We start from the raw sequence: 21,801 nt of genomic DNA, 5'->3' as shown, positions 1-21,801 counted from the left end.
AGGTCCTGGAAGGGTCCTGTGCACAGGCTGGAAACAAAGCTGGCATCAGGCATGGGGGGTGTGGAGAGGGGTGGGGGCATCCAGGCAAACAAACTCTCCAGTTGTGTCCCAGTCACACCAGTGCGTTCCCCCAGTTCAAGCAGAGTTACCCCAGCTCAAGGGAGGGGCTCCTGCAGCCCCTTTGTGCTCCTGGCTGGGGGGGTCACGGATGTTTGTCTGTCTGTCTGTCTGTGTGTCTGTAGGACAGCCCAGACCTCAGAGTGTGTCAGATGCTCAGCAGTATCTCCCCTGGTTCCTCCTGTTTTTATGGGGTAGAGGTGCAGTTTGTAGCATCCAAAGTGCCTCCAGGAGTGTGGGTGGCATCAGTTGTGTGTGCAGAAAATGAATTGTGGCTGTAAAGCCCCAGGATGAGGTGAGGTGGGAAATTCCAGAAGGTTATACTGCTTAATATGTTACTGTGCCACCCTACCCAGCTGCTGCTTCAGTTTAGTTCTCAGGTTTGGGGTTTTTCCTGACCTGCAGACTCTGGAAGGTTGTTAGTACATAAAGCCATTCCAGTTATCCTACATTTTTTTATCCCAGTTTGGGTTGAACAGTTTGTAATGTAACTGGTGCTGCATGTTTAGTTAGAAAACACAAATGCTTTCCCTTTACTGATCCAAGTCTTTGAATTAGAGCTGTTATACCTTGCTAATAAACTGTTATCTCTTAAAATGCCTGAAGAACTATGAAGGACACTTAATTCTTTAATAGGAGAGTAAAAGATCAGTTCAGCAAATGGTCACTCAGATACCCTGCATGTACCCTCGGAAAATTTCCACTGACTCTAAAGAAATAAGGATCAGCCCCTGTCTCAGGTATTCTGGATTTCATTGGGATTGGAACATGCTTGCACCACAGGTGCATTAGTTCTCTGGCAATAAAATCAGTTAAAATTAGTAATTAAGGAAAACTTCACCTTCTGGCTCTTTTGCTATGAACTTTAAAAACCTGAACTGAATTGATGACTTGGTGCCAGGATTGATTATTCAGGGTAAGCAAAAAGCTAATCAGGGAAAAAATAGCATTAAAAATATACCAAACACAAAACATGGCTGTAAAGGAGGTGATGCTTTCCCCGATGCCAGCATTCATCAAAATCACTAAACTGTAGCTGCACCAAAAAATGCTGCTGGCACTGCTGTAAGAACCAGGCCTTTGTTACTAATTAGATGTGAAATGCTTGTTGTGTGATTAAGTGGTAGTAAATAAATGTTTCTCTTGTGTATATGGATAGCCAGAGTATCCTATTCATTCTCGATGGGAAAGGGCAGGAACGTTCCTGAGCCAGAGACAAGGACATCCCTCTCACACAGTGTGTGTCCCTGTTCTGTGCAGAGCTCAAAGCAGCTTCAATTCTTACCCAGCAAGCAGCTCATTTTAATTTACTTCAGAGAGAGACTGATACAATACCACACTACTTAATGATTTGATGATGGATAGTTAATGATGAGGTTTACATGGAGATAAATGGGGATACTTCTGTTCTGCCACAGAGTTTTAAGTTCCTCGAGGTAGCAGAGATGTGCTTGTTTGTACCAGCTGATAATCTGAGCCAGGCACCTCAGTGGTGGTTTACCAGGTACAGGGAGCTCCATGTTTGTGTTTGTTCACTTACCTGCCCCCCTTGAGTTTGTTCTGTAGCTGTGCCACTCTTGTGAGACATGCAAGAGGAGAGCCTTGCATAAAACTGGGGTTTGTGTATAATTCAGGGATGCTTTGTAGGTCCTTTTCTGCCTTCTGAGTGTTTGTGTATAGAGAAAACTCAGTTACTTGCATAACTGGCACAGTAAATGCTTTGCAGAGATCTGAGGGTGTGTTGCAGTAATTGTTGACAGTTTGCTCCTCAGCTCTGTGTCAGATTGAGTTTCAGTCTGTTCCTTTTTATTGCCAGCATGACCCAAGCACAGAAGCCAGTGCTGGTGTGGCCACAGCAGATGTCAGTGCTGCATCCTGCTCGCAGATGTGGTGCTGAGCTTTGCTCCATTCCTGCCCTGCTCTACCTGCAGCAGATGGCCCCTTCCTCCTCTTGTGTCTATTTACTGGGTCTGCTGCAGGGACCTCAGTCAACAAAACCCATTTCAAACCTCAAATCCCTTCTTCAGTCAATACACCCTCCAAAGAAAATCATGCGCCCTGTGCTGGGTGAGTGTGCAGCTTGCAATACTGCTGAAAGAGCAGCAGAGCTCTGAGTGGTGTTTAGACACTGTGCTGGAGCATTGTGCAATGCAGGATGGATTTGTGGAGCTGGATTGTCCTTGTTTCCTCAGGCAAGGATGGTCCAGCACAGGGTGGGCTGTCCTGGAGGAGAAAAGGGACCCCAGGCTGGAGGAGGCAGGAGAAGACTCCCCCAGGCTGGGCAAGTGGAACAGCGCTCTCCCTCCGAAATGTGGGCATTACAAATCCTTGCAGAAATGATACTGTGTATTTTAAGCAACTTACGAAACATTATTTGAAGGATTAAAAACTTGGATGCTGAATGTACAAAGACTAGGAGAAGGATTCTGGGAAAGCTGTAAGACTCTTGGGTGGCAGCCAGTACCAGCCTGCCAGTTGTTCCTGTCTATAATTATGCCAGCATTAGTGCTTTCATAAATCTTGGGAGAGAAGGAGCAGAGAGGCTATTTCCAGGCTATTAATGCCAGGATAATTAGAAATATCGGCCAGCCTCTCCAATTAGTGCCAATAGAATCCAAAATACCAGCCAGTCTGAGTAATCTGAATACCAGTTGGTCTCTGAGTGAGTCTGGGTAATGTACAATACCAGTTCTGGAAGAGAAATACATACAATATCAGGGTTTGTACTGTTATAAAGTTAAGGACACCTTAAATGTTTGGCAATCTTGGCAAAATTTTAACCAGCCAGGCTGACAAATGAGAGTTTGCTTGGCCCATTGCTCTCAGTTCAGGCATTGTGCTATAGGTGAGATTTTCCATGATTTCCCTTTTTTTTCCAGCACTGTTTTATTGACCATATGCTTAGCAATTGGTCACTTTGTTCTCTTGGAAAAAAAGCATAGGGAAATTATTTTTTAAAAAGGCATTCTTAAGCAGAAATCCAAAATAAATTAAATGTTTTCAATTATTTATAAGCAGTGAAGTCATTAAAGAGTTGAGGAAAAATTAATTTAAGGCAACTCAACCTGTAAAAGAGAGTTTGCATAGGGGAAAAAAATCTATTTTTAGTAGTGCTGAACAGATGAATGGATATTTTACTGAAACATAAGATTTCTAATTAGGTTTTGTATAGTCTGCATTTTAAATATATTACTGCTGAGCTGAGGAGTATGCTCACCTGTTATTTTTGTCCTAAAGAAATTCTATCATAGAACTCTGTAACTAGGAATTCTATCATAGAACTCTATGGCTAGGGATATTAGATCTGAAAATATTTTCCTCACTTACAAAATGTTTTTGCTTTGGGTTTCGTGATTCTTTTCCAATTCCTCTCCTGAATTTACCTGAGCTGTGCAGTACTGCTGAAGCAGGTGGGTGAAGCTGAAGGAGGTTGTGTGTAAAGGAGTTCTAGAACAAGTGTAGGCTCCCTCTGTATAAATAAAAGTTCTGGCTTTTTGCCAGTGTGCTAAACGTCCCTTCAGTGCCTCCACACTGCTGTGCTGTGCTGGAAATCTCTGTGGCTGTTTCTAGCCTGATAAACACCTCCTGGAGATTCACTACAAGTCTTTCAGGGAGTTTTTCCTTCTGTGTCACAGTCGAGGGAGAAGTAGAAATTGGCAGGGGCTGGAGAAATGGGCCAGTGAAAGATGTGTGTCCCTCTCAGGCATTTTTGAGCTCTTTAGTGGTGATGTTCTGAGCACGGAGGAGGAACAGTGTGTGGGAGGGCACAGTGAGCCCAAGGAGGCACAGCAGGTGGGGCTGCTGCCCTTGGGGGGTTTCCATGTAAATAGTACAGTAAATAGCACTGTAAAAATTAAAAATGGTACAGACACCTGCCAAAAGTAATAAATGGCTCAGCAGAGTTTTTCAGTCAGAAGAAGTTGCAGAGATGGGGATAACCCTGTCTTCTGCACATGCTGGAGCCCATGGGTGTGCTTTGTCAGGCTTCCATTCTGGTGGGCTTTTGGGTACTTCATAATGTACGCAATTTTAAATTATTTGCACAAATAACATATTTTATATATTTTTATATATAAATAAATAATGATAAATAATGACATAATGTCCAATAATCCTGTATTTGAGTACTGAAATTAAAACTCCTTTCAGCTGTTCCAGTACTGGTAGATATTCTTTATGAGGAGCTGAGCAGCCCATGCCTTTTTTCCTGAAAGATTTCAACCTGCCCATTTTCCAGTGTGCCCTAGAATGAGTCCAGATATTCCCTGTTGCTTTAGTTTACTCTGTCCTGCAAACAGCTGTGCTTTATTCCTGCCCCAGAGGGTACCAAGCTGGGCTGCATTGGTAAGGGTTTGGTTTTGTTTTAAAAGTGGTGGGGTCCGGGAGAGAATTTCTGAGTGTCCTTGTGCTCAGTGGTGCTGAGGTACAAACCAGCACCTGAGGAACTGTTTGGGAGCTGGAGAGGTGTCTCCATTCCCTCTGGGCTGCTGTCTCATGTTTGGGAGCTGGAGAGGTGTCTCCATTCCCTCTGGGCTGCTGTCTCATGTTTGGGAGCTGGAGAAGTGTCTCCATTCCCTCTGGGATGCTGCCTCGTGTTTGGGAGCTGGAGAAGTGTCTCCATTCCCTCTGGGCTGCTCCCTCGTGTTTGGGAGCTGGAGAAGTGTCTCCATATCCTCTGGGCTGCTCCCTCGTGTTTGGGAGCTGGAGAAGTGTCTCCATTCCCTCTGGGCTGCTGTCTCATGTTTGGGAGCTGGAGAAGTGTCTCCATTCCCTCTGGGATGCTGCCTCGTGTTTGGGAGCTGGAGAAGTGTCTCCATTCCCTCTGGGCTGCTGTCTCATGTTTGGGAGCTGGAGAAATGTCTCCATATCCTCTGCTGCCTCGTGTTTGGGAGCTGGAGAAATGTCTCCATTCCCTCTGGGATGCTGCCTTTCCCAGGATGGATCACTGCTCCAGGTCACAGATTGATGTGAAGCTCCCAAACACCATCCCTCTGGCAAACAAGTTCCTTAACAAAGTTCCAGACTTCCCCAGAAAGCCCTGTTCACTCCTCACACGCGGCGTGCTCGGGGCAGTGGGTGGGTGCAGAGCCTGGCACGCTGGATATTCCTCTGGGATTGAGGACATTTTGCCCTGGAGAGCAGGGGAAATCCCAGCAGCTTGTCCCGGTGGCTGTGCTGGAGCGTGGGGAGCGAGAGCCCTCTGGTGGGGTAGGGAATTGCTGAGACAACCCCAGCGAGGGATGCACAGGGGAGGACAGTGCTTGCAAAGTGTCGGCTGCATCTTTATCCCTCCTCCTGTGACCGAGGAGATGCAGAGATTCGTTTCATTCATTCATTCATAATTTCAATTCATAATTTTCCCACTTTTTTGTTTGTGAGTGGGGTAAATCGTATTTCAATGTGCTGTGGACACATCTCACAACTCCAGAAGGTGAGAGGAGAAGGGATGTGACAGCAGCTCTGCTGAGCTGTGTGATTTTCAGAGCACAGCAGTGCTGTCAGTGCTCACACAGCTTCCTTTATGAAAACACCTCATTCTGATAGCACTTCTGAAACAAGCACGGTGTGGTTTTGTTTCATAGCAATCCGATTACAGATTTCTCTCTTTCCAGGGAAAGAGGAACAGTGGTTTCAGAGAATGTTACTTTGGGAGCCAGAAGCATTGCAAGCTGACCAAGCTGTGCCCAGCTCTGGGCTACACCTTCCGCCTGGCGGCCCAGAACGACATCGGTACCAGGTGAGCTCCTCAGAGACCTGGAGAGCTTCCTTGACAAAAAGTGCTACTTGAAAAGTTCACCCATCAATGCCTGCATAAAGAGAATTTTTGGGGGTTTTGGTTTCTTTTCTCTTCATGGTTTCGAGTTGAATATCTTGACATTTGCTTTGTTGTTAATGCTTCAAGGTAAGTCACGCTTTCCTTGGTGATACCCTTCACCTCCCAGGGAATTGCTGTGTACCTTCAGCTGATGAGATCAGCCTGAGCAGATAGGCTCCTTTTGAGGTGTTAAATGGTGTTTTGTGGTCTGTTCCTAATACGAAAAGAATACATCTGTTATGTAAAATTCCCACTAGGGACCTCTGTGAACCAAGAAAAACAAGCAAGGGGAAGTTGAGTTACAGATTTTGAAAGGAATCTTGATATATTTATTTTTCTGGTTTAAAGCAAAGCCCTTCTGTCTCTTTTCAGCAGCACAGTCCCTTCCTTCTTCAGGACTGGCAGGGCTGGCTGATGGGGTGGGAAAGAAGGGAGAGACAGGCAGGACTGAGAGAGGAAAGGCACTGAAAGATGGGGTTTAGCTTTTCCTTGCACACAAACTGATGCACTCACATGAAGATGGGTGAGAAATCAGGCTAAGTTCAATCCTCTGGGAGCTGCTGGGGAGCACTGGGATGAAATGTTCTGCAGCTGAGGGGCAGAGTGTGCCCAGAGGGACATTGTGCTGCAGGGGCAGCGTGTGCTCCTGGGCTCAGGCAGGCAGGGCAGGCCAGGAAAGGTTCAGCTGTGAAGAAGCCAAACATCCAGTGCCCTTGTGCACTCCTTTATTGTCCTCCTTAGCTAAACAGGATCTAATCATTATTACAAGGACACAAAAGAAACACCAGTGGTTTATAACAATGTGTTTTGTGGAGGGAGACTCCTGCATTGTTCTGTCTTCTCAAACACAAGCCTCTCAGTAATTTATAGCTTTAGAAAGCTTCTTTATTCATGTTCCTGTGTTTTCCCTGACATGGACTGAGACCACTCATGTGTGCACAGAGTCCCTTTTCCCAACTTCTTGCAAGATTAATTCCCTCCCCATTGAAATAATACTCAGGGTGGAGGGAGAGGGGGGCAGAGCTGGACCTGCTGAGTGTAACTGCAAGAGAATTGGGTTTGTGCAGAGTTCCCAGTTCTGGCATCTCTTTTCTTTGCCAGATTCCAGATTTTTAAAATATCTTAGTGCATGTTTCAACACTCCTCCCCCTTTTTTTTTTTTTTGTTTCTTCTCTTTCTCCCTTTTTTCTACCCCCTCAGGCTATTGAGGAAGGAGTGAGCTAAAAACTATTTATGGTCAGCTGTTCTGTGCTAATCTGTGAGATAAGCACCAGCAACACATGCCTTATTTTTATAGACAGCACTCAAAATTAAGGCATGATAATGTCATCTAACACTTCATGTCATGAGATGGCTTTGGTTTGTTGTCATGCTTGTGGACTTACCATGTATGATGATTTTTGTCTTGTTTGGGTTTTAGTTATAGGTGCTTTATTTAAATATAGGTGTATTTCAATAAATAGATTGTTTTTGAGAATGAAGATTCTGAATAAGGAGATTTGGCTTTTTCTGTGTGTTAAGTTCATGGTGTGACTTTAAGGTACAAGATATGTTTTGTACTTTGGAAACAGATTTGACAATTGCAAGAATATCACCTTCCTTTGAGAGCTTGATCAGAGTTTATAGAATTGGTATTCTGCACATCTCAGGTTCAACATCCAAAAGTTGAACACTTGAGACTTTGTTTCCTATACTTTGGATCCCCTTTATTAAATGAGATTTTTCCTCCACAGTTAATACCAAGTTAATAATTTTAGGCATTCAAATTTTTTTTCCAGTGTTATTGTGGAAAAAAATTATTGTCCTGCATTTTTTTCTATTCTTAGTTCTGGTATTTCCTAACTGGATGTTCATCTTTTCCACCTGAGAAATTTGAACTTCATCCAAATTTTTTGAAAATGTGAACTCTTTCTCTAAGTACATTGAGGTTTAGGTTTCTTTAGCTTTGTGTTTTTGTGGTGGTGGGGTGAGTTTATTTGGTGTTTATTTGGGTTAATTTTGGGGGTTTTTTGGTTGTTGTTGTTGTTTATGTTTTGGTTTTTTTGCTTGTTTCTTTGTCTGGGGGGGGTTTGGAGGTTTGCTTGTATTTAATATTTCTCTCTCTGCTCTGTCTCTGAGCAGTGGGTACAGCCAGGAGGTGGTTTGCTACACTGCAGGCAACATTCCTCAGACCCCTTCTGCACCACGGCTCATTCGAGCTGGGGTGACGTGGATCTCACTGCAGTGGAATAAAGTAGAGGGATGCACACCAGAGGAAGTGATTTCCTACACCCTGGAAATTCAGGAAGAAGATAATGTGAGTGCTGTGTTGCCACAAAGTGCATGACTTAAACCTGAGTTTTGATTTATTAATTGGAGATCACTGAGAACAGCATGGGCTGTTCCTTTGGAGGGCCTTCCAGGAGTACTGGGTACTTGGCAGGGTGGAGCTCTGTGATTTGCTCTGCTGCACAGCAGAGTTAGGAATCCTTAGCTGAAAAGCTCTGCTGTCATCTATGATTATTTACAAAGCCACACAGGATTCTGTGAGGTACAGGGCAGCTTGTCCCTGGCTAGGTCAGTCTGCCATGTCCTCCTTGGTGGGCTTGTGTTCTGTCATCTGTCACTTCCAGTTCTGTGGCAGGTTCAACTGCCACACAATTGGTTTTGTGCTTATTTTGCAGCAAAATTACATTATTCAGGGCAGCTGCAACATGTCTCTTCTAAAAAAAGTATTGTGGCCTTGCAGTTAAAGGTAGTAGTAGTAGTAATAATAATAATAATAATAATAATAATAATAATAATAATAATAATAATAAAAATATTGTTATATATATTTGTTTTTTCTTGGTTTTTTTTTTCTTAAAGCACTCAACTGTAAAGCCCCTTTGCTGTAACGTGTTGTAGGTACAGACTAACACAAGGAACACTTTCACAGACTCCTCAGTTATGGGAATTTGTTTGGTTTTGTATTTTTTTAGGACAGCGTGTTTCACCCAAAGTACACTGGAGAGGAGCAAGCCTGTACTGTGAAGAATCTCAGAAGAAGCACACAGTATAAATTCAGGGTAAAGTCTTTTTCCTCTTGTCATTGTGTAGTGTTTTCTGTTTTGGGTCGTTTCCAGGCACTGCAGGGATCTTTTATTGCTCCCTCCAAAACTGAGTCATCAAATACAAATTTGCTTTATACTGTGACCTAATACATTAAACTGTTGTATTTCTGCCTTTATCCCACAGGAGATCCTGTTGCTCAGACTTTGGGGAGCAATCACAGTTCTCAGTACCATGTGGGAGGATGTTGTAAAAGTGTAGCTCGGGGTGTGAGGTGGTCACAGTTGCTGCATTGCTCCCCAAAACCTGGTCCCTGGTGACAAATGCCATCTCACTTCCACAGAATGCTGCAAACCCTGTCAGGTGCACTGCACAGGGGCCTGTGTTCCCCTGGCAGCCACAGAATGAAGCTTTTCTGTCTCATATATCAACATGGCTGGTTCTGGAGCTGGTTTTTAGCAGGTGTTGGTGTCTTCTCCTCTGTGGATGCTCAGAGCTCCTGAGAGATGCTCTGGAGTTTTCCTGCAAACACCAAGTTCAGCATTTTCTTCTCTGTGCTGAGGTCTGTGATCAGAGCACAGTGTGGATGTTGCTGTTGAGGAGAAGGCAGTGGGGTTATCCAGGATCAGCTGTGGTGCTGCTGTCCATCCATCCCTGTCCACAAGAGCAGCCACCCATGTATGATGTCCCTCTGGAGGTGACCAGAAGCTGTGTGTGGGGCCAACACCTGGATTCACTGGGTTTTAGTATAGTCAGGAGCAACAAAAAGAAAAAAATTATAAAGTCATAGAATGGTTTGGGTTTGAAAATCACCTGATTCTACCCCTCCTGCTGTGGGCAGGGACAGCTCCCACTAGACCAGAGTGCTCCAACCTGGCCTTGAACACTTCTGTCCTTGAGGCATTCACAGCATCTCTGAGCAGCCTGTGCCAGGGCCTCACCACCCTCCTGGGGAATGCTCTTTCCCTTCTCTCTGGGACAGAAGACCTTGTGAAGTTGCCTGAACCACCCAAAGGATTGGGAAGTTTTTGTGCTGTCACTCTGAGATGATGCCTTTTAGCTTAGTGTTGTAAAGGTTGCTGTGGCAGCTGAGAGGAGAGAGCCCTTAGTGCTTCTTTGCAGCCCTGCTTTCAAATTAAACATGGATTTTACAAAACTGCATTGATATCAGAACAAATTTGTAGCCTGGTGTCAGTGGCTACAGGCACAACTTTGATCTGACTTTTAATTGTGTGATAACTGATACTCTGAATTACTTTACTGTAAGTAGCAGTTAGAAATATCTCCAAAACAAAAATACCGAAGTTATTGTTACAATTCTCTTATTTTTCTTTCATGAGAAAAATACTACAAGTTGACACACTTATTTTTAAAAGTGACTTTTTCTTTAAAGGGAAAACCAGCACTGCTTTTATCTTAAACATGTCATGATCTATTCCTGATGGAGGGAGGGGAAGAAATCACTATGGTTTGTAAAGAAACATCCTGACAATCTAATGTCTGTTACTACAATCCCACACACTTTGGGATGTGACATTTGTGCAATTACTGAAAGAAGTCTGGTGCAGAACTGCCAGGAGAGCAGCTGCAGTGAACAGGGGCAAACTCATTGTGGTTTTGTTTCAGCTGTTTGCTTCCAACGTGGAAGGGAAGAGTTCTCCCAGTGAGGTGTTGGTCTGCACAACCAGCCCAGACAGGCCAGGACCTCCCACCAGACCCGTGATCAAGGGGCCAATAACATCTCATGGCTTTAGTGTCAAGTGGGGTAAGCCAGCTCAGACTGATGCAGCAGAGCTTTTTGGGGTCGTAAGAAATGCAAATAAAATCGTGTAAATATGTGTTCAAACTTAGATTTTTTTCATGCTCCTTCTCAGCCCAAAGTTGAATGTGTTTGGAGAACTTGACAGCTGATTTTTTTTAATATTCTAAAAGGTGTATAGAGGCTCTTGTGTGTTCAGAAGCAAAAATGTTTTGTTTTTGATTAATTAGCACTCAAGTACATCTTTAGGCTTTTCACTCTCAATTTCATGTCCCAATGCAGCTTCATTCCGGCTGCTTTACTTATTAATGGGGCAAATCTCTACACAGCTTCCCTTTCAGTGCTTTTTCCATACATTTTGTTTGGATCACCATTATCCAGCAGCCTTAGTCTGATTCATGCTGAAAACAAATGTCTGTCACCCCCTTCTGCTGCCCATAACCTGGTGTAGTTACTGTGGAGGAGTTTGTGCAGAAGGAGCTGGATCAGGAGCAGGTTTGGTAATTGTTTTGTCACCTTTCACTCCTTTTCTTGTCTGATTTTCCAGATCCTCCACAGGATAATGGTGGTTCAGAAATCCTAAAGTATCTGCTGGAGATTTCTCAAGGAAGTCCAGAAGGTAAACTTGAGACAAGTTGTTTCAATTTCAAAATACTGTGGCTACTATATGGAAATCCTGATTCTTTAGATTATTATAGTTAATGCCCTAATGATGTGATTAAAACAGTTATGTACTTTGCAAGATTCCTGGGTCAGCTGAGGTTGGATTTTGGGAAGGTTTTGTAGTGGGTTTTTTACTAACAATGACAGAATTTTAGGTTATATGGCTAAATCTAGAAATATTTTTATTTATATTTGTGTGCATATATTTGCACATTTAGACATTATATATAATACTCATATTTATTTGTAAGTATATGTATTTGCATGTATGTCTATGTGTTATATCTTCAAGTGGGAAATAACATTCATAGTAATACTAATGATTTTCCTGAAATACATAATTTGTGGAAGATTTTCCTTTCTCCTGGACATTCCCAAATGTGTTGCTTTCCACTTTTTTAAACTTGGATATATCTTATTTTTAGCAAATCAGTGGGAAGTGGCCTATAGTGGCTCAGCTACAGAATACACCTGTACTCACTTGAAACCAGGCACTTTGTATAAACTCCGGGCGTGCTGTATCAGCACTGGTGGACACAGTCAGGTGGGTGTTATCTAACAATAAGGGCTATTGGGTTTATATTTTTCAGAGATTTATCTGCTAATTTTGGTAAAATACTTCTGCTTTCAAAAGAAGGGAAATGTTTTCCCTATAGCACAGTAAAACTACACTGATTGCAGTTAATCTCATGCTGCAAGTTGCTGAATTTTAGATTTCTGTGTGTACATGATTTTTCTTTTCAGCAAGCTGCAATTTAGTGAGATTTGGTTTCCTCAGAATCAATCTGTAGTTGTTTGTATTTACATTAGAAAAAGACCATTAGGTTTATCAAATGTGGCCACTTGCTTGAAAAAGGCCACAGATTCTCATGTGCTTGACCCTGTATTGACTGGAGGATGCAGAAAGAGATGGTTTGTTGTAACAATTATGTTTCATATGGCTGAATCCTTAAAGTTTTTGGGTTCCTTATTTCAGACCTCAATTCCTGTAATTTCCCTCTTTGATTTAAATTCAGTACCTATACACTTATTCCTCCTGCTTTGATAAGTTTTTACTCATTTAAGATTGAGTACTTTAGGCCTTGACATTATTTTCAAACCGAGGAAAATTAAAACAGAGAGCCCAGTATTGAGAATGCTAATGAAGGAACTCTATTAATTCATTTATACTAACATGCTTGATAGCATCTCCTCTCCTTTACTATTTATATACATTTCCATGAAGTGGTGGGTGTAGAAGACAATTTATTGTTGCTGTGGCTCACTTTGAAGGTGGTGGCCATGGCAGAGGTGACTGAGTTGTGCTCATGGCAGGGGATGACTGAGCTGTGCTCCTGTCAGGGTGTAACTGAGCTGTGTTTCTGTCAGGGTGTAACTGAGCTGTGCTCCTGTCAGGGTGTCACTGAGCTGTGTTTCTGTCAGGGTGTAACTGAGCTGTGTTTCTGTCAGGGTGTAACTGAGCTGTGTTTCTGTCAGGGTGTAACTGAGCTGTGTTTCTGCCAGGGTGTAACTGAGCTGTGCTCCTGTCAGGGTGTCGCTGAGCTGTGTTTCTGTCAGGGTGTAACTGAGCTGTGTTTCTGCCAGGGTGTAACTGAGCTGTGCTCCTGTCAGGGTGTCGCTGAGCTGTGTTTCTGTCAGGGTGTCACTGAGCTATGTTTCTGTCAGGGTGTAACTGAGCTGTGTTTCTGTCAGGGTGTAACTGAGCTGTGTTTCTGTCAGGGTGTCACTGAGCTGTGTTTCTGTCAGGGTGTCACTGAGCTGTGCTCCTGTCAGGGTGTAACTGAGCTGTGTTTCTGTCAGGGTGTCACTGAGCTGTGTTTCTGTCAGGGTGTCACTGAGCTGTGCTCCTGTCAGGGTGTAACTGAGCTGTGCTCCTGTCAGGGTGTCACTGAGCTGTGTTTCTGTCAGGGTGTAACTGAGCTGTGTTTCTGTCAGGGTGTCACTGAGCTGTGTTTCTGTCAGGATGTAACTGAGCTGTGTTTCTGTCAGGGTGTCACTGAGCTGTGTTTCTGTCAGGATGTAACTGAGCTGTGTTCTCCCCAGTGCTCCGAGAGTTTACCTGTCCGCACGCTGAGCGTCGCGCCGGGGCCCTGCCGCCCGCCCCGGCTGCTGGGCAAGCCGAGGCACAGGGAGGTGCAGCTGCAGTGGGGTAAGCCATTTTTTGTCTTTTAGCCCTGTCCCTGTCAGGGCTATTAAGTATCAGCTTCATTAGGATATCTATCCTTTTATTTCAAAGACACAGCGTGACCCAAAATCTTTTCTTTTATTCCTTTGAAATATTGGCTTGGCAGAAGTGTTCTGGTACTTCTAATGTATAACTTATTTCAAAAATTTAAGTTAGAACATATTAAGGGTTTGGGTGGCATTTAAATCCTGATCCACAGTATAACACATAATCAATTGGACCCCTGTTATTGTGCAAAGATGTTGGACTACACTCATGGCACTAAGTTGTCAAAAAATGAACATTTTTCAGAATGCAAGACAGATGCCAGTTTCCAACAGAGTGTTTTCTTTACAGTGATAATCTTACAGCATCCAAGTATTTTTGTGGCATCACTTGTTAAGCCAAATTCTGGATAAGTAAAATTTCTAACTGTCAAATATATTTCAACACCAGTATAAAAATCCACCCAAATGATTCCTGGAACCATTTTGGTGACTGCTGTTTTTCTGATCTCCAGGCAGTTTGATTCTGTGCTACTGACTTATAACATAACATGCAGGTATTATCAAATACATTGTTTTCATGGGTAAAAACAAGGGTGCCCACAACAAAAGAGAGATATCTATATCTATATAGGTAGAAGATATCTGTGAGATACCTTCTATCTATACACAGAAGCAGAAATACACATTTCTGTGGTAGATGAAGCAAAAAACAGCTGTTCTGGCGCACGCCCTAACACTATTAACGAATTCCATGATTTCTTCTAGATGTCCCTGAGTCAGAAAGTGGCTGCCCTGTCTCTGAGTACAGCGTGGAGATGACAGCCCCTGAAGAAGTGGTTTCTGAGGTGTACCACGGGGCTGAGCTGGAGTGCACCGTGGGCAGCCTCCTGCCCGGGGCCACCTACGGGTTCCGGGTGCGGGCGCTGAACGACGGCGGGGTACGTGGGCTGCCCCAGCCCCTCTGGGTGCTGTCAGTGCTGCTCCTCAGCTGGGTCAGGGGGAGGTCAGGGCAAAGGAAAAAACATGTGATAAATGCTCGAAAGGAACGTGGGAGGAGGAGCTGCAGTTTTACACCTGGGTCTCTTTTAGAAGGAGATTTCGGGTACTGGAACGGTTTGGCCAGAATTGGCTGCTCCCAAATGTGCAAAATCCCTGCTAAAAGTCACAGCTGCTTGCAGGGAGGATTCTCTTCATCCTCATTCTGTTGCATTTCCTTCTTTTTTGTTCTAAATCTAAAGTGTGTAAAAACAAGAACTGCAGTTTCACCCAGGTGATGTGTTTTGAGGGAAACACACACTCCTGGTGACTTTTTTGATTTAATTCCAAAAAAAATGTGTGCTTTATAGATTCAGTGAGACTTTTCTATTCAATTATTTCCTTGGAAGAAGTGCCTTCCCAAATACATCAGAAATTCTGTCTGATGTCCACAGAGATCTGCAGAAAGATCTTTTTCTTTTTCATTGAGGTTTGGGTTGATTATGCTCCTTGCCTTTGTGTCATTCCAGCAGTGTTTAATATAAAGTCCCAACTAAACTACATGCATTGACGTGTTTCTCCCCAGGAAATCTTGATGACAAACACAAAGGTTTGAAGTTACTCACTTACAGGGAGAAGTTCTGTTAAAACTTGGGTATTAGAAATATCTGCAAGACTGTTTTGGTTTAAAAACACCCACTGTTTTGTTCGTGTGAAAAATTAATTAAATGCACATGGAAAGATAAGATTTGCTTGCTGGAGTGAGAGCCATTACCTACCTGGTAGCTTTGAATATGTGATGCTTTCCCTTTTTTTTTTTTCTTTTTTTTTTTTGGCAGAACAGTTGCAAAGCATTTCTGATTCCACCCTTTGTTAAATGAGTGGTCTGGTTCTGGTTTGGCTCTGTTTTTCTACCAGGTGCAAAATAGGGGCGGATGTCCTTTACCAGATTCTTCCTCATAAAGAGCAGAAGTCAATAAATTATATTTTTTGACATGTACATTCTTTGTAAGACAAAGCAATCAGTGTTGGCCTTTCTCTGTTGGCAGATACTGACATGTCTGCTGAGAAGTTTTCTGGGGTTCATCATTTCTCTCTCGTTTGGCCTTTTTGTAGTGGCTCATTTTTTTCATGCTCACTAACACTGCATTACAAAATAAGTAAATACCAGTGTTTTTCCTCTAATTGCTTCCAAGTGAAGCTGCTTTGTTCTGGAGAACGATTTCTAATTAACTCGGGGATGTACTGAGCAAACCTCACTCTTCCACTCAGGAGGCCTCAGAAAGGCTGCTTCAGTGCTAAATCCTGTCCTCGCACTGCTGGATGAAGCCAGGTTTCCCAGACTGCTGAAAATTGGCTTTTTTTCTTTTGCTAATCTGCATTTAAATTATTCTCCTTCCACGGGCTCAGAGGCTGTCTGAGCTGAGCTGCCCATGGAGCAGAGCGTGCACGGCGTGTCCGCACCGTGTCCCTGCAGGCTGTGCCAGACTGGGGCTCCAGCACATCCTGTCCTGTTACAGTAACTTGGGGCAGGCATTCTGTGTAAAAGAAACTGGAAGTGGACTCCAGTGTGTGCTTTGGTCTTTGTGTTCCTCTTTGTATCCATGGGAAGCTGGTTTTGATACATGAACACTCTGTGCTAAGGTAAGGCAGAGGGACACAAACTGTTCCTCAGTTACAGTGTGCTCATTCTCACTTTTGGGCAAATTGGAGGTGGTTTCTGCTTTCATGAGCACTTGCTGCCACACGAGGATGCACAAAGGATGTACCTGCTCTCTGCTTGTTCCTGGGCTCACCTCACACTTCAGCTCTGAGTCATTTGTGTGGGCTCATCCTGAGCTCTGGTGTTTGGTGCCAGGTGTTGAAAACCCAGTCTGCCTTTGAGAAAGTTTAGCGTGCTGAAAAAGTTCGTGTGCTGTTCTTGGAAAGCTCTTGAGGGCTTAGAGATGGGTTTGAACCTGAATAATAGTAATAGTAATAATAATAATAACAATAATAATAATACCACGTTGTTCCCCTGCAGTATGGGCCGTATTCGGAGGTGACAGAGGTCACCACAGCAGCAGGACCACCAGGCCAGTGCAGAGCACCTTCCCTGTCCTTCCTGTCCAACACACAAGTCCTGGTCAGCTGGGAGGTGAGTCAGGTCCCTGCCTCTTTGATTCCACCTTGCTTACCCAGACCAGTATGCTCAGCACAGAACTCAAAAGTGAGCTTGAGAGCTGTTCACTGGGCTGGAGCTCTCTTGTTATGGAGGGAAACCCTAGGTAGAAACTATTCAATGGTAGAAAATCATCTTCTCTGCTTTGCTCTGAAGAATTACACAAAGTTGGTCATGGGTCTTCCAGACCAGGATTCAGACACAAGGCCTCCTGCACTGGCATCAGATGATAGAAGTGCACTCTGCAAGCTTTTAGCACATCAGCATGTTCTCATTTGGAATTATAAATACAAATATTTGATTTTGGCTGAAACTGGAGTCTCTGATACAGAATTAACTCTCCATAAATGCTTATGATGTAGGGCTTTTTCCCCCTCAAAAGTTTGTCTTTTCCCCAAATATTTACTTTTGTTTTAGTTTGTGTGCATTCCTCCTCCATTCTCCAGCATCTTAGGCATTGAGCTCAAGATAAGTGTTAGCTGAAGTGCTGTGGGAATGATTGGTGCCATTAAAGAAAAAATGTTGTGTAATTAAGGCAGAAAAAAAAGGATGTTACCATAAATAATACTGTGATGTGGTTCAATGGGGCTGTAGTTCTGCCACAGACTTTCAGTGAAAATCTAGCAGCCACCCCAGCACTGCTTCTATTGAGCTCCTCCCCAAAACAATACCCCTGTTGAGGAAGAAGTCACTGGCATTCAGAAGATGCTCAAATAAATTGTGCTGACAACATATCTAGATGCAAACATAATCTGCATTTAATTTAATAACACACAGGTGTATTTGGCGCAGTTTGGGGCTGTTAATATTTTTTGCAACTAGAAATTGCATTGAACTTTCAAATGTTGCCTTTTAATGGTCAGGGATTTGCTCTCCCCAGCCATGAAGCAGTGCTTCTGGTAGTTCTCTATTTATTTGAAGGATATATTTGTTTACTCTAACTAAAAATGAAGCTGTGGCTTGCAGTGGTTATATTTTCTTAAAGAGTGTCATTTTTTGGCTGATACGAATTAAAAAGAAAAACAGTGAAGCACTGTGGAGTGTGGCTGGAGAGCACACTGTGGTGCCCATTGTGATGCTTTTTTTTCACATGTTGTTCTGAAATCTGGCTTAGGAGCTCTGGATGTTCCTACTCACACACCTGGAAGCTCTGAGGCAGAGCCAGAGAAGCCCCTGTGCCTGTGCAGGGTGGTTGCTGTGGTGTGCAGCAAGGCTCTGGGTCCTTGCACTGGAAATTACATCTTGCCTGTCACAATCACAAAGTCCTTGGAGGCCCCTCTTCTGCAGGCAGAGCAGGGCTTCCCTGAGCTGCTTCAGGCCACACAGTACAGCTCTAGGTAGTTCTGGTAAATACTCTAAATATTTTGGTTTGGGAACTGTGCCTGTATTGGCTCATGTCCAGCGCATTCAGGCATTGAATTTGTGTTCCCTAAATAAAGGGATTGCTGGGGATATGGGGAATGGGACAGGTTTAGATTAGATATTGGGAAGAAGTTCTGTGTTGTGAAGGTGATGAGACACTAAAGCAGTTTGCCCAGAGCAGCTGTGGCTGCCCCATCCCTGGAGGTGTTCAAGGCCAGGTTGGATGGGCTTGGAGCAGCCTGGGCTGATGAAGGTGAACCCCATGTCAGGGGTTGGAATGAGGTGATCTTGAAGGTCCCTTTCAACCCAAACTATTTGATGATTCTGTGATCCCATGGAAGTCTCATTGTGGATGTGAATGTGCCAGGATCTCACTCCCAGGTCCCATTCTGGCACTGATGGGTGACTTCCACAGGAGCCTCGGGCCAGCTCCTCCCTTGCTGAGGTGGTTCTTTCCTCAGCACACGAGTGACTGCTTCAGGCTCTGAGGCCACTGCTTCCAGAGCTGTGTTTTGATCTCTCAGCTAGGCTGCACTAGATTGATGCTTTTTTTATGTTCTCCATGGTTGAGCTTCTGCCAAGCCAGTGGAGAGACAATTTATTCCTGAGTGTCCTGATGGAAGGCAAAGTAGCTGTGTACACTCATTTCTCTGAATTTCAATCAGGTAATTTTTGTGCAGAATTGTCCTGTTTCAGTAACCTCTTAGGGAACATTAACTCAGTACATTTCTATTTGCAGCAGTAATGGTGTATTAATTTAAAAATAAGGGTGGTAGTTGGGCTTTTTTTCCATGTACTTCATTCCTTCCCCAGTGAAACACAGCGATCCGAAGTGCTCATTTCTGAACTGAACCACATAAATATTTGTGTTGCAGAGTCCTGAATGTTCTGGTACTGACATCTCTGAATACAGATTAGAGTGGGGAGAAGAGGAGGAATCTCTACAGCTTGCATATAGTGGCCCAGAAACCTGCTTTGAAATCAGTGACTTGTCAGCAGCAACGCATTACTGCTGCAGGCTACAGGTAAGGCAGGGCTGCATGCATTGCCCTCTGAGAGCCAAACAGAGTTTCCTTCCACTGCTGCTCTTATTTTATCATTAGTCCCCTCTGAAGTTATTTGCTCTGCAAGGCAGGAGGAATGCACATTTGTTTTAAGCAATACAGACTGGTGTGCTGCTTAAAACTTGTGTTTTGTTACTTTTGGTGACTAATGCTTGTAAGGGCCGCCTTGCCCTCTGATAGCAAAACAAAATGGTAATGGTTTAGAAAATTAAAAATATTATAATTTTCTTCATGGTAAGGAGAAGTAAATAATATCCCAACTGGATATTGAAGATTTCTCTGGCTTAAATAATGAATTCCAGCATCTGTTTAATTTATCAAGTAAGGCAAAGCAGCTGAGTAAATTCCTGTTTGTAGAGATGGTACCTGCCAGAAGGTGAGTTCCCATCTTTGCCATTTTGTCTTTTAGATTTGTGAGACAGGATCTCATATAGTCTTTACATTATTTCTTTTGCTTGATTTCTTTATCTCCTATATTTTCAGTAAAAAGTAGCAGTTAAAAAACATTTTGTATATCTGTATGAAAGTAAAAAACCAGGACTTTTCATCCTTTATGTCTACTGATAAATAAATGGAAGGTAAAGCAACTGGGAGTGAAGTAAAAATATTTTACTTAAGATACTCTTCCACAAGATATATTTGTATGTGAAGGCAGAACACCCCCACTAATCCAACCCAAATACCCACCCAGCTGGTAACATGTGGACCACCCAGGGTAACTTCTTTGATCAAGGACAACATGCTTCTGTTGAGTGTTTCCTTCTTATAGTTGTTTTTTTTTTTTTTTTTAAACCAGGATATTGAATTTTTTTCATTTTTTAGGGAAGAAGGTTTGGAGGAGCTGGCCAGCAGCCCAAGAGCTCAGGCCCCACAGCTCAAATGTATTTTGTGTCTTGGCCAGAGCTGGTCTGTGCCTTGCTCTGGCACTCTGGGGGAAGGAGAATGAGGGAATGTGTGAGAGGCTGGGAGGTGTGAGCCAGAAAGTGCCTCTTGTTTCTGCAAGAGGGAGAGCATTCAGCATCTGCTGGGCAGGGAGGAGGCTCTGAGACCACTGCTCTGGGGAGCCCAAGGAAAATTTTGTGTTAAAAATGGAAACAGCCAGCTGTATGGCATCTTTGATTTCCAGTGGGTGCTTATTTCAAATTACCTGCCACAAAAATGTTGCACAAATCTACTCAGTTTTTAATGCAGCCAGTATAATTTAATCCATAGGCAGAAGTTACAGGAAAGGCACAACAGCAAGAAGATATTTTATTGAAGTCCATCAGTGACTCAGGTATTACTTTCTGGAGAGCTTCATCCTCTGGATCTGATCCTCTGTATTATATCAAGAAAAATTTCTTACAAGATACACTGTAATCTTCAAACAATTACACAAAAATGTCCCCACAAAGTAGATGTAACAGGCAAAGAAAGAAAGTTAAATAGTGTTAGAAATGTTTATTTTATCTGTTACCAGATTTAACAGAAAAAATTCCTTTTTAAAAATAAAGGTTCCCCTAACCACATTTATTCAGCCTTCTAATAAACACACATATTGCTATCTCAATCTACAGTAATTCAATAAAGAGGAGAATTGAGGAATCAGGCATATCTACTGCAGGGCAGACAATTGTCTTAACTGTTGCTCAACTTTTTTCCTGTAAGGAATATTCCTGAAAACAATAGTGGCTTCTGCAAAGGGAAATATTGTGTCACTTGGGGGTGGCAGGGGAAGGCAGCTAGGCAGCAAAGCCCCATCAGTTATGGTGATGAGATTGTCCAATAAAGCAGTTAAAAAACACCACTGACAATAAATTGCTTGGAGCAAGATACAAATGGCCAAACACGGGTTTAGAGGCAAGACAAATCATGTCATTGGCAGAGCACAAAACAGGGCTCACTTCTAACAGCTCCAGGAGTGCTGCATTAAATAGAAGATTTCCCTGGAGCAGGATTTGTTTTGAAGGGCTTTTTAAAGGCTGACAAATGTAACTTTATTATCTCTTTCTTCAATTGAACAAAATGTCTCCTGGAAAAACAGAACATGGCTTTGTGTTTGTATTATGCAGAGCAGAAATAAGTTATTCACTGCAGTTAAGCATAGATTAGAAATCAAACAGTTGTTTGATGTGTCCTGTCATTGCCCTCAGAGTCCTGCTGGCAACATGGTAAGCCTGGATTTTTCAATTAATTCTAACCTGATGGGAGACTCTGGGCTAACTTTTCCAAATGTAGAGGAAATTTGGAGGGTGCTGGGCAGCACTGAAGCTTTTTTTGTGGAGGTCTGTGCCTTGTGGACTCGTGTAGTTCTCCTGTACCGTGTTCTGTAAGCTCTCCCCATACCTTGTGTGCTGGCAGGATGCTGGGCTGTGTCAGGAGGAGCCCAGCAGGCAGATCCAGGGAAGGTGGTGTTGCCCATTTCATGCATTCCTGATAACCTGGAGTGCTGCATCCAGTTGAAATAGGGATGTTCAGATGAGATAGCAAGAAAAAAATATCACTGTGCAGGCAATTAAGGATCTAACAGTGGTCCAGAGGGGCTGTGCAATCTACATACCTGGAATTTTTCAACACCCAACTGGAAAAAAAGCCTGAGCAACCTGGTCTGCATTGTCTGACCCTGGCTGGAGTAGCAGGTTGGACAAGATGAGTCCCACAGTCCCTTCCAGCCTCTGTGCTTCTGTGATTGAGTTAATGATAA

General features: G+C 43.3%; 1 protein-coding gene across 1 annotated transcript in view; it reads left to right on the top strand.

Annotated features, from left to right (window-relative positions):
- FNDC3B (fibronectin type III domain containing 3B) overlaps positions 1–21,801 on the top strand; it is a 186,073-nt gene that overhangs the window by 132,662 nt on the left and 31,610 nt on the right. The window contains exons 12-21 of the mRNA XM_071438067.1: positions 5,730–5,854; positions 8,054–8,228; positions 8,893–8,979; positions 10,589–10,727; positions 11,269–11,340; positions 11,810–11,928; positions 13,428–13,533; positions 14,322–14,494; positions 16,555–16,668; positions 18,930–19,079. Of these exons, the coding sequence (XP_071294168.1) occupies positions 5,730–5,854; positions 8,054–8,228; positions 8,893–8,979; positions 10,589–10,727; positions 11,269–11,340; positions 11,810–11,928; positions 13,428–13,533; positions 14,322–14,494; positions 16,555–16,668; positions 18,930–19,079 (1,260 nt within the window). The remainder of the gene's footprint in view (positions 1–5,729; positions 5,855–8,053; positions 8,229–8,892; positions 8,980–10,588; positions 10,728–11,268; positions 11,341–11,809; positions 11,929–13,427; positions 13,534–14,321; positions 14,495–16,554; positions 16,669–18,929; positions 19,080–21,801) is intronic.

Source organism: Agelaius tricolor, unplaced genomic scaffold, assembly GCF_023055355.1.
Source record: "Agelaius tricolor isolate 1412-34295 unplaced genomic scaffold, bAgeTri1.0.p SCAF_12, whole genome shotgun sequence".
Lineage (NCBI taxonomy): Eukaryota > Metazoa > Chordata > Aves > Passeriformes > Icteridae > Agelaius > Agelaius tricolor.
Note: the sequence above shows the minus strand (reverse complement) of the source record. Positions and strands in the feature narration are given on the sequence as shown.